A 12,425-nucleotide genomic window follows, 5' to 3' on the forward strand; every position below is an offset into this window, starting at 1 on the left:
GACATGCGTCCCTCACAATCTCAAGATGGCTCACAAAAGCCACTAATCAATAACAACAGCTGGTTATAAGCCAACGTAACTCCAGCTAAGTGTCTGTGAGTCTAGCAATGTTGGGTTAACAGCTAACAGCGGCTAACGGCAGCAAAAACAGCTGCATGTACCGACAAAAAAGTTTGAAATCGACAACAACTCACCTTGGCATTGCTGTCATCAGACGGAAGAGAGATTCATGGACTTATCGAGTTGTTTCAGACTAATTTCACAAATTAATTTTGCAGGCTTTTTGAGTAATTGAACATGAGCACATATTGATGGCTGCGGTAAAAAGCAGACTGACAGCTTACACTGGCTACAGATGGTGGCCGGAGTTGTTTTTCCTACTGTGGTCCCACCATAGGTAGGATTACTGGAATTGGGAGGGGTAAGAAAACAGTTCTAAGTTGATTACGGTCTATGAGTGTATTGACATCGAGTGGTTTTACACACTGTGGATTAGGTTAAGGAGGTAAAATTTTATAGTACAATATTTTTCTATTGTTTAACCTATTCATTAACCTACAATTAGGATCATAGGTTTTTAGGATCCACATTTGCTGGGTTTGATGTTACCACTATTTATACAACAGTACGACTCTGTTTGATAAAGTGACTTGAAAATGTAAGATTTAGTAATAATATTCAGATGGATTGGGGTTAAACAATCCCAAGAAAAATAAAAAAACAAAAAATTAGAGATTATATCGAGCCTAATTCATAAAGAACCAACAAGAATACTTTGCACTGGGGCCAAAAGCAACAAAAACTAAATCTGATGGCTTTACCCTTTTTAAAAATTTTTACAAAGTTAAAAAGTTAAAACTCTGTCTTCTTTTGAAACAGCCCCATTTAGTGTCATTCATTGCACAAATGCATAGTTCTGGGTGAACTAAGAGACCCCGAGTGGCTGTGACACAGATGTGCAAAAAATGGAAAATACAGGCAAACAAAGACTGGAGAGACGGCCACACAGACGATTTTATGGATTACTGGAGTGAAGTGAACTGAGTGGGCTGGGACTGTTGAAGCATTTTGAAAGAAGGAGCCAGCAGCTTGGCTCATTAACTTTGATAAAGGGGCCTATCACTGATGTGCAGCTATTTGACGTGTTATACTTTAACCCTCACAGCTGCATTTGTGTTAACTTTTCTGTATCCATGACACAGTATCTGAAGGTTACCAGACCTTTACAAATGGCATATGAGTTTAATATCTAGGCTGGATTAAATTGAGCCTAAATCAAAAGATCCAATGCATGACACAAAGGTCATGTTAAAGTTGCTTTGTCAAGTGGTAATGGTTTGATAAACAGCCTATCATGTAAAACATAATGCTTAAAATTTGAGCATTACTATGACTATTGGCAAAGGGGTCCCCAAACTAATTTGCTGTAAAGGATTGCGCTCTGTTTTCAAGTGCAAATCTGCAAATTGGAACCATTTACAGCAACAAAGCCAGCATAATGTGTTCTTTACTCTCACCCATGTTGTCTTTGTACGAGCAGAAACTCTGACATCATTGTAACACATCACAGCACATACATCTGAAGTGTTTAGTCTGAAAACATTTAAAATCGAAATGGCTCCAGTCGCTTCTAATGTGAAAATAGGCATTCGCCCTACCAGTGTTAGGTTTATGAGGTTGTAAATTGGGAAAGTGGCCCCTCAGTGGGGAGAAAACTGTGACCCCAAAAGTTTGGAAATCTTTGATGTTGAAGCAATATAGATTTTCTGCTTATAAGTATTTCTTTTTTTTATTTATTTAGATTAATAGTAGCAGAAACACAGCACCTTAGTTAAGTGAGGACAGTGATTACAGATAATTTGAGTCTATCATGTAACTGTGGAGCAAACTTTACTCTGACTCCCCTGGGGTCGGGGGGTGTTCATGATAGCTAGATGCTGGGTTTCCGTGGCAACGGTCAGAGCTGTTTCCGGGACAAGGGGGAGGCGGGATGATGCAGATGTTCTCTGCAGGAGGTGAATGCGTGTGTGAGTGTGTTTGTGTCGATCCAGAAAGTGGTGTTTTTGAGCAGGCGGCGGACGCAAACATGCCATGTTTGTTTACGCTGGTCCCTGGCCTGGGCCGATTGTCACCACTGCAGTTGCTGGTGGAATGTTACCCTGGTGTGTGTCTCTGTGTGTTTTTTGTGTGTACATGTGTGTATTTTTAACTGTAAAAGGAAGTGTGAGCAGTCTAACATACTAGATTTTTTTTTTTCCATTTATTTCCTGTGTGCTCGTAGGGAGCACATTACTTGCATGCTGTGCTCAGAAAATATCACAAAAGGACCTGTGTGTGCGTGCATGCATTTGGGGAGCATTGACTACTCCAAACATTTGTCCTGATAGTATTACAAATGATGAAGTACTCTTTCATCCTCTGTCAGAAAAACAAAACAAAACAAGAATTGCAGAAATATTTGTAGCGTTTCTTACATTTGTACACTTCAAGCGTATAGTTTATGATGACTTCAGCAGAAATGTACATATTTGTCCATGAAAAAGCGCGGTTACATGTGTGTCGATTTCCCTTCAGATGCAGCATGTTTATGTGGTGGTTTGCGTGTGTGATCCTGCTTGTGTATATATTTACTCATCTGGGACATTCTCCAGCTCAGTTACATGATGTGTGAGAGTGTGTGTGTGTGTGTGTGTGTGTGTGTGTATGTGTGTTTAGATTTTTGTAATAAGCTTCTTCATTCCCACTCTTTCCCCAGACACGGCACACGGTGTGCGGGTGAAGTTGCTGCAGCTGCAAACAACTCCCACTGCATTGTGGGAATTGCCTACAATGCCAGAATAGGAGGTGAGCGATGTGTTATATTTGCACTTTATCAACAATGTTTGACATGACATCTCTTTCAGCAGAGACCTACGTCATAAGGATTTATTAGTATGATTAAGAGTTAAGAACCTCTAATGCATTTCAAAGGATGCTGAAGAGAACTGCCACTGCTGAACTTTGTCTCTTCTGGTTTCACTGCCTTTGTGAATGTCATTAACCTATGCAGTTACTGGCTCACCCTAAATGTTAGGGTTTTTTTTAATATCTCATGCACATCATAATCTCACCGACAGGTTACCTGCTTCTGTTTATATTCATTATAAACCCGACAACTGAAATGTCATTAGACATCAAAGGACATCGTAGCACAAATGTGCTTGCTGTACATATGTGTTTCTCCTAATTCTTTAAAAATGTTATTAATGTCATTTTCAAATATTTTTGTTAATGTTGCATTAAAAAAAACATCTTCCTTCAAGTTGCAATTATAGATGAACACAGTATGACCAACTAGTGACACATGAACCGTTGTGCTCAACATGCCTTATTTAACACCTCTATGCTAATACCATATAAGCCATTTCGAGTCAGCTGCTCTTAAAAATAAAAACAAAAACACTGAATCAGCCCCAATAATTATTTCATGGCGGATGTTGCTGAAAGAGGATATAACTCGACAGAGCGCACCTGATTAAAAGCCGCATGCTCTAATTTTAGAAAGAAAATCAATTTTGTACTTGTACAGGTCGCACTGGATTTTAAGCCGTATGCGTTTCACTTGTAATATGATATATTTACACAGAAATATTATACGTGAGGATTTTTAACGTTTAATTTAATCCGTAAGGTAACATAAACGTTATGGTAACATACAAAATACATACTGCAAATGCTTTTTTTTCCTCGAACAGCGCATGTAACACGGCTACCTTTAAGTATACGTACGTATCAGTAACACACAAATTACGTTGCTTATGGTTTTTTTATGGAACAGTGCACACACAACATTACAACGTCTCTTAACAACCCATAAAAACATATACCGTATATATACTACTTATCAATTTTATTGGTCTACTGTTACCAGGCAAAATGTTTTTGGCCGCATGAAAAAAAAAAATGCATTAGCCGCACGTCAGTATAAGCCGCAGTGTTCACAGTAGCGGCTTATGACCCGAAAACTACGGTAATCGGTGTATTGAATGAAGATTCAGCTATTTTTCTGTGATTAGTTTTGTTTTTTCACCAGTTGTTTGTTGAAACAGAATCAGGCTACGTGTTATGAGCAGTAATTCCATAGATGCTTGAAATTATAGAGGTTTTACAAACTTTTTACTTTTTATTTTTTCTTCTTCTTCTTATTATTATTATAGCTTATTCTGTAGATTCTTGAGATATTGATCTAACTTTATCAAATGCATGCTTTATTTCTGTGTTTATGCATCAGGTGTGCGAATGCTGGATGGAGATGTAACGGACATGGTGGAGGCCAGATCTCTTAGCTTGAACCCACAGCACATCGACATCTATAGTGCCAGCTGGGGACCCGATGATGACGGAAAGACCGTGGATGGACCAGCAACTCTGGCCAGGCAGGCCTTTGACAATGGCATCCGCACGGTGGGTACACGTACACATGGACTCTCGTATACATGTAGAAACAAGTAAACATGTGATTCATTGTTTAAACAGGACTTTGGCATTAGTATTCATGTGGCAAGAAAAGATGTAAACACACACACAAAGACACACTCAAAGCAGATGTGCATTTCACGCTAATATAATTGTAGTCCATGCTGCTCCAAGGCTATCTCTACCTGTGAAGCTCCTCCGGACATTAGAGAGCAGCTCTGCTCTATTAGCATATATTCATTTACATATTCATAGCCTGCTTTGCATAACTGCAAGCTGGTGTTGTGATGTCGGCTGAGTGGAGTGAAAAAGCAATATCAGAGGTTAAGTGGGGTGAAGTCATTTACTGGTTATGTCTCACAAATGTGCTCATTAACATTAAAAGTTTACTTTAGGTGGCTGTTTCCATTCTGGGCAAGCAGATGTTGACCTTTTGAGGGGTGATCCAGGGAGGGAGGGGAATCGGTGGGGCTGGTCAGCGGTTATATGGACCTTTTTCAGACTTGACTCTAGAAGATGAGAACGAAAGGCTCCTGTCGCAAAACAGGAAGGAAGCGAGAGAAGGAAAAGAGTGATGGAACAGGCTGTGAGTGTTAGAAGAACAGGCCAGCCTGTTGATGACAGGCTGGCCTTTAACATGAGGTGAAGGGAGGGGGATATCTGTCCCACTGGTATGGGTAGGGCACGTGTGTCCTTGCATGCCCACCAACCGTTTGAGCCTGAGTGGAAATGGCATGTTTGTGAGTGTAACAAGTACTTGTGCATATCTTGAAGTGGCAGTTTATCACAGAGAGCCAAGGTGTTAGAAATAACACTGACAGCTGTGGGGAGATACCCTGGCTTGTCCCAGTTTAAATGCGATTGTTTGAATGGGAATTGTTGTTTTAGGTGTTAATTAGACTGCCTGTGTATATTTTGTAAGAGGGAAACCCCATTAACACATTTGCAGATTTTTTTTTTTTCAATAGTTTTCTGAAGTGCTGTTTTAATTTGACTCGATCACTTATTTTTTTAATGAATAGAACTTTTAATCAAGGTTATTTGTGGAGGTATTGCTTTTTTATTTTTCTCAGCTGCTTATGAATGCTGTTTATCCCGTGTATCACCTCTCTCCTCTCCTTCATCGTCCTCTCTTATTCTTTGTCCCCTTCTTTCTTTCTCTTCAAAGCGCTCTCCGTCCCTCTCATCTGTCAGCATTTGCTCCTGTCTGATACCCTCCCTTCACAGAGGGGCTTCGCTCGCTTATCGCTGCCTGACAGAAGCCCCCTTTTGAAGAACTCCATTCTACCTTTTATTCCCGGCTCTATGTCTGTGTGTGTCTGTGTGTGTGAGTGCGCTTATTGTGCGAGTGTGTCTTGACAAACGTTGTGAATTTTAGCACCTGTGTGTTTGTCAGAGATCTCTTCTGCTGACTCCTGGGTGAACTTTGACTGTGACATCCTCAGCGTGTCTCCGCTGGGTTCGCGGTGTAGATCAAAATTAGTTTGAACAAATGTGGAAGTATACTTTCTAACTGAAAAGGTAAAAGAAAAAACTGAGGCAAAATTGTATTAATGTGAGTGTGAGGCTCACTCTTAACATGGGCTCTCCGTTAGGAAGATTTTCTGAATACGATTGGGATTTTTTTTGTTTGTTTGTTTTTTTTTTAAATGTTCTGAACACCAAGATTTGTATTTTCGGTTTGTGTTATGTTTATGTCCTGTGGCAAACTCTGGTCACATAGGGGAAAAAAAGTATTCCTTACTGGCTGATGAATGGCTGCTAGCAGTTGCTGAGTAAAATTCGTCACAAAGAGGTATACGGTGCTGCAGTGGATACATACTTTGCTTTAGCGATCAGTGGTTGGCAGGGAGGGAGGAACTGACAGGTCTCTGACTTGCATGGCTCGGGCTTCGGGAGCTGATTTCACAGCCACTGGCAGCAACCTCCAGCACCCACTGACCAGTCAGTCGAAGAATGCAGTTTACTTATAACCGGTTGTTTTCAGATGGTTGAGGCGGTCTCTCTACGCCCATGTAACCAGGGCCTAAAATCTGGAAAACATGCACGTAAAAAACTTCCCGTCTTGAAGTCGTGAAAACTTCCTTTCTGCCAAGCAATGCCAGTGATCTGTTGTCTGTATTTGTTCAGTGCTTTCAAAGCAGTCACATTATAATGTGACTGCTTTGATGTTTACATGGCGATTTCAAAGAAAAGCCACAGAATACTAAGCAAAACACAGTATCTTTCTCTAGGATGTAACAAAATGGAAATGTTGAGTAGAGGGGAAAGACGGTGCGTACAAAAGTAACAAGAAGCAACAAAATTGGGGTTGAAGGGTAGAAAATGTGGAATTAAGGGAATTGAAGAGCCTGAGTTACTGTTGATATGCAATTGCTTTTAAACATACAAAGTATTTGACAAATTTAAGTTTATAGTTTTTACTAATGAAGTGTAGTCAGACTTCAGACGTGATACAATGCAATGTACAGTTCAGGAAAGCGTGCATCTTTTTAATGTAATTTCCTGTAGCTCAATTATTGCAATTTAAAACGAACGTAATAGTTTCCAGTAACGTCTGTCAGTCAGTAAACGATGCTGCATGCTCTGCTGCAGTGACGTGACAAGACAGAAGTGAACCTCGCTCAGTCCAAGATCCTAAAAACCCTCACTTACACAGCATGGCTCCAAGCATTGCCAACATCTTTTTTCCTTTTTTAGGGGGAGGCAGACACACACATCCACAGTATTTGGCCAGTTAAAACATTATGATTACTAAACTTGGATCAGATAACATCAGTTCTGTTGCCAGACACCCATAAGATCGTTGAGGACTTTAACTGTCTGGCTTCTCTCTGATCTGTTTCTGCTCTTTTGCTGTTGCTGGTAAAGATTTCTTTTTTCTTTTTTCTTCAAGCAATAATTTCTGCACATAAAGCCCAGAATCTATTGCTTTCATTTTTAAAAGACATTAAAAGATCATTTTAAAATAAAGCCAAAGGTCTAGCGGGCAGCAACTGCCTCCAAGTACTAAGACAATGTGAAGTCTTTTAATAAAAACCTTCTCGTTTCTTCTCCTGTCAGGGGAGAAAGGGCCGCGGCTCCATCTTTGTATGGGCTTCAGGAAACGGCGGGCGCAGCAGAGACCACTGCTCCTGCGACGGCTACACCAATTCCATCTACACCATCTCCATCTCCAGCACGGCTGAGAGCGGACGCAAGCCCTGGTACCTGGAGGAGTGCTCGTCTACACTGACCACCACTTATAGCAGCGGGGAGAACTACGACCGAAAGATTGTAAGTGTTGAGTGAAGGAAAATAAGCACCAATGGGTGATGACTGATAATTTTAGTTAAGCACCAAACACCACACATTTATTTGTCCACATCCAAATGATCCGGTTTAGGTGATTTAAGCGTCTGCCTAGGATGCCTCCTGGGTGATGTGTTCTGGGTATGTCCTACCAAGAGGATGCACTGGGGTAGACCCAGGACACGCTGGAGGGATTATGTATCTTGACTGGCCTGGGAATGCTTTGGTCTTCCCCTTTTCTTTTGCTCAGTCTGCTGCCATGGATGGGTGGTGATGGATGGCTGGATAGATGGAGGAAAACCCAGTATAGTATAATTTCAAATAAGCATACAGCATGGCTCCTGTGCACCTCCCAGGTGAAGTATTTCCAGGCATGACCTGCTGGTAGGAGACTCCAGGGTGGGCCCAGGACATGCTGCAGATATTATTTCTCTCAGCTAGTTTGGGAACACGTCTGTTTCTCCCAAAAGAGCTGAAGGAGGTGGATGGGGAAAGAGAGGTTTAGGCTTCTCTGCCTTTAATGCTGCCCCTTTAACAGAGTTAAATGATAGATGGATGGAGGTATGGTGCAGCATGATAAAAACCAACATGAACCTGGCCTCGTGTGTGCTTGTAGGTCCAGTTTTGTAGCCTTGTTTAACTCAGATCAACCACATCAGTCCTGCTGACCTGCTGGGATGAGCAGTGCCTGTTGGCTTGTCTGGCAGCGTCTTGTTGCATTCCTCATACTGATGCTACTATACACACACACACACACCCCTGAACACGCATGCTGTGTATGATTTATTGCTGGCTGTGTACTCTTTGTTCACAGTAGAACTTCATATATTTGATATATGAGTGTCAGCATATCTACTTGGGTACTGTCGACTTTAATACTATTGAACCACATTCTGTTCTCGTGTATATGTGTGTGTGTCTCTTCAGATAATCCCCCAAACTTTTCAGTCCAGAAAAGGTCCTTTGATGAGGGCTAAGACTGGAAGTTAGCCAGGCTTTCCTTGGCTAACTGACTGTCAAGCTGTCTGACTAGTTCGCTGCTTAAAGTCCATACAATCAAAGGGAACATGCAGCTTTTTAATAACACGTTTTTATGCTACTTTATACTTCTTACACAGTGTTTTTCCTTTCTTCTTTAACACTAAACTTATTCCCTGTGAATCTGGTGATTTTGTGTGCTTGCGTGTTGTGTGTGTGTGTGTGTGTGTGTGTGTGTGTGTGTGTGTGTGTGCACATTATCTATAGAAAGGCAGCGTATCAAAGCTGGAATGGTAGTTTAAAGAGTTTCAGGTGTGTCTAAATCCTGCTGATCCTCATGACTTCAATCTCTTCCCATCTTTTTCTCCCTCTGGTCTTCCCGGTACTGTCATTGTTGATTCCTTTCCTCCACCTCCGTAATGCCCTTCTCATGGTTTCCTTCATTGTTTGCTTACGGCTTTCTGATTCCTCATCCTCTCTTTTATCATCTTTGACGTTGATTCATCATCCTGCGCCTGTCTCTTTGTTGCCTCTGACTCTCTTCACTTCTCTTTCCACAGATCACAACAGACCTGAGGCATCGGTGTACAGACAGTCACACAGGGACGTCAGCCTCGGCTCCCATGGCTGCCGCGATAATTGCTTTGGCCCTGGAGGCAAAGTAAGATCCACTTAACCTCATCCTTTCACTTCATCCCTTTGCCCTGTGCTCACCTTCTAATGCCTTCTTGTCCTCTGGCCTGTTTTGGTGTGTAAAAGGGACCACGTGAAATTGCTCTCTTCTTTTTTTCTTTCTGCTTTTTTGTCAGAGTCAGCAGGACAGATGCATTTAATTACACGGAAATGCTGTCTTTCTTTTTATCAGTCCACATTTGTGAAGCTGTAAAGACTTTTACAAGATGAGGTGATACTGCATAACAGATCATCTGCTTGTTTTCAGTTTAAGCGGCACATCTAGTGAAGTGTAAACTTACTGTTGGACGGTGGGCCAGAAAAAAACGCGTGCCTGTTTTTGAATGTGCAATAAACTTTCATCCGTTCAGTGATGCATTCACTGCTTTGCTGCACTTTAAGCTCAGCATATTTGTGAGTGTGCGTTGTGGTGAAAAAAATGCATGAATACAGGATGCTTGTTAGCTGCTGTAAAGCCTGTTTGACTGTCAGAAATTTGCGTTGAACATCCACAGATATGTGACAAATTAAAAGAAAATCCAGTAGACCTTGGCATTGATTCTGCTGGATGGATGAGCACATTCCCTCATTAGAAGAGTGCTGCCAAACACATTGGTTTAAAATCTCCCCTTCAGGTTTAAATCTGGAGAGCTGGTGTGTTCGGTCACCCCCTCGTGCCCTGTTGATGGAGGCATTATCACTGTAAACAACTTTGTATTTGTAATGACCCTGTAATGACCTCTCCCTAATGCTACATTAACAGTGAGATGGCAGCACAACCAAAATTTTTGCAACAGTGTGCAGCAAACTTGGATCTCGCTGCTTTTGAAACAGTTGCTTTGAAGATGGGGACCAGGTCTGTGACTACGCCGGTGTGTGATAGTGAAGGTGACCAAACGGCAATAGGACAATCAGTCTGCTGTCAGTTTGTGTCACGTTATCTGCATTTTTTTTCTTTTTGCAATAATATAGAGATTTAACCATGATAAGGTAAACATCTCTTTGTGTCTGCATTCACATAAACTACTTACATTCAGAGCCCAGTTCAAAGCGCACAGATGTGAAGCAAAAATTTAGAAATTCCTCCACAAATAGTGACGCAGCTGCTGCAGAATGGTGGTTTAACTGCATAATGACACAGGTGCTCAGCAACCTTCAGCTTTTTATATCCAAGTATATAAAGAATACAAGCAGTTGGCAACCAGTTGAATTGAGTCCACAATTAGAAGCAGACAACACACTCAACATGTTAGCATGTTAGCACTCTTTTGTTAAAAAATAAATTGGACAATAGTTATTAGTAAACCTTTGTCGACCTGTGTGAGAGTGATTGCAACCACACACTTACATCCAATCTTATTCTACTAGTGTGACCGAGCCATAACAGGTCAAGTGGACCCAAACTGTGCCAGCTAAATTAATTTGGCAGAATAAGGTCAACACTAAAGGTTTACTGGATTTTTAAGCTATTTGTAACAAGCAGATAGGACATTTTGGGCGTCTTTTTCCCGGGGACTTTTTATTTACTTTTTAGATTTGACTAGAGTGCCAATGTGAAGAAGCGAGATGAGAAAAATAGGAGACAGATATTAAGAACAAACAGGGTTTTTTTTTGTCGTCCCCCCCCCCCCCCCCCCCCCAGTTGGTTTCAGTTAAGCGTTCATGTCTTCTCAAAGCCCTGGGTGCTCTGTGCTGGCCTGTTCTCACTTTAAACCTGTTGAGGGGCTCAGTCTGTGATACATTCATGAATTGGAAACAGTGCAGGTGCAGAGACTCTGAATTAGGCCCATCATCACATGTTGAGCGGCTCAGTTAGCTGAGGTCACTTCGTTTAACCTGGATAATCCAATCCAAATCCTCCCTGTAGAAAATATTCTCCGTTTCCAGGCAGTGCTGGACACATAAGCCTGTTTCCTCAACAAGATTATCACACACTGTTTCTTGTCTGCCTGCTTTCTTCTTTTGCTGGCATTCACGTCGTCTCTGTGGTACTTTCTCTGCCTTTACTATAGTCACAATGCTCTGTGTTCTTACTCCTCCAAAATCTTTTTTTCCCCTCCATGCCTATTTATTCAAAGAGGATGGGATGAAAGACGAAAAGGGTAAAAGGTTTAGAAAAAGTCCGTCTCGTACTGATCATATCATCTCTTATCTGGTGAATGAGGGCAAGCAAACTCTGTGATAAACACATCAAGATGCCATTATGCTAGACTTCACTACAATCTCAGTTTTGAGGCAATCTTTGTTGGTATGAGCAAAGATTGGAATGGGAAACTTCAGAAAACTGCCCCATGTGATGTGATGTTCTCTGTGATTTTGCCAAGTTTAAGATGTTTCAGTGAGTGCTAGATTTAGCAGGGCAAGCTTTTTAAAGCCCTTCACATGTTCATTCGTTTACCCGTCTTTGTGTCCTTAAAATGGAGAAACGTTAGAGAGAGTGAACGTGGAGACGAAAGGCTTCACTGACGAAAGAACAAGAAATGAGAATGAGCTGCCTGACATATGAACCTCATCTACAGGGAGATTTTAAGAAACCAAAACAGGGACAGATGGATTTCAGTTTTTTCCCCCCCTGCATTTTCAGATTTAAAATTAAAGAGTGCCATGAAAAACTGTATCACTGGACTGAAGTAAGAGTAGAAAATAGATGGAGTGTTAGTGTTTTGCTTCACCCACCTCTCGTTCTTCTGTCACTGTGCTCTTAGCTGTCTCCCTTCAGATTGTGTGTTTTCATCCATAATTACGCTTGAGAGAAGCACCAAGAAACCTATATTAGATGTCTGATTTGCTGCTGGTTTCCCCCAGCATGTGAGCTGTTCCATTAATTAGTATTGGCTTGTTTATGGGAAGGCAGTCATGGCCTAGATAACGATGCCAAAGTCACTTTTAATTAATGACCATAAAACATTTATGGACCCATAATTACACACTGGCAGCTAAGCCTATTAATATTGATCTGACCATTAATTATTCTGACTTTTCATTGGACTTATTTGTGCTGCCATCCCTTATTTATTTCTTACTTGACT

The 12,425-nt window shown here is 41.3% G+C and overlaps 1 protein-coding gene across 2 annotated transcripts in view; it reads left to right on the top strand.

Annotated features, from left to right (window-relative positions):
• The window catches only part of pcsk5b (proprotein convertase subtilisin/kexin type 5b), a 62,868-nt gene that overhangs the window by 22,140 nt on the left and 28,303 nt on the right, over positions 1 to 12,425 (top strand). For both annotated transcript variants that reach the window (XM_035907285.2, XM_006789715.3), the window contains exons 6-9: positions 2,756 to 2,844; positions 4,271 to 4,443; positions 7,519 to 7,731; positions 9,285 to 9,385. In XM_035907285.2, coding sequence (XP_035763178.1) covers positions 2,756 to 2,844; positions 4,271 to 4,443; positions 7,519 to 7,731; positions 9,285 to 9,385 — 576 coding nt within the window. The remainder of the gene's footprint in view (positions 1 to 2,755; positions 2,845 to 4,270; positions 4,444 to 7,518; positions 7,732 to 9,284; positions 9,386 to 12,425) is intronic.

The sequence above is a fragment of the Neolamprologus brichardi genome, chromosome 12, assembly GCF_056152115.1.
Source record: "Neolamprologus brichardi isolate AB-2024 chromosome 12, ASM5615211v1, whole genome shotgun sequence".
NCBI lineage: Eukaryota > Metazoa > Chordata > Actinopteri > Cichliformes > Cichlidae > Neolamprologus > Neolamprologus brichardi.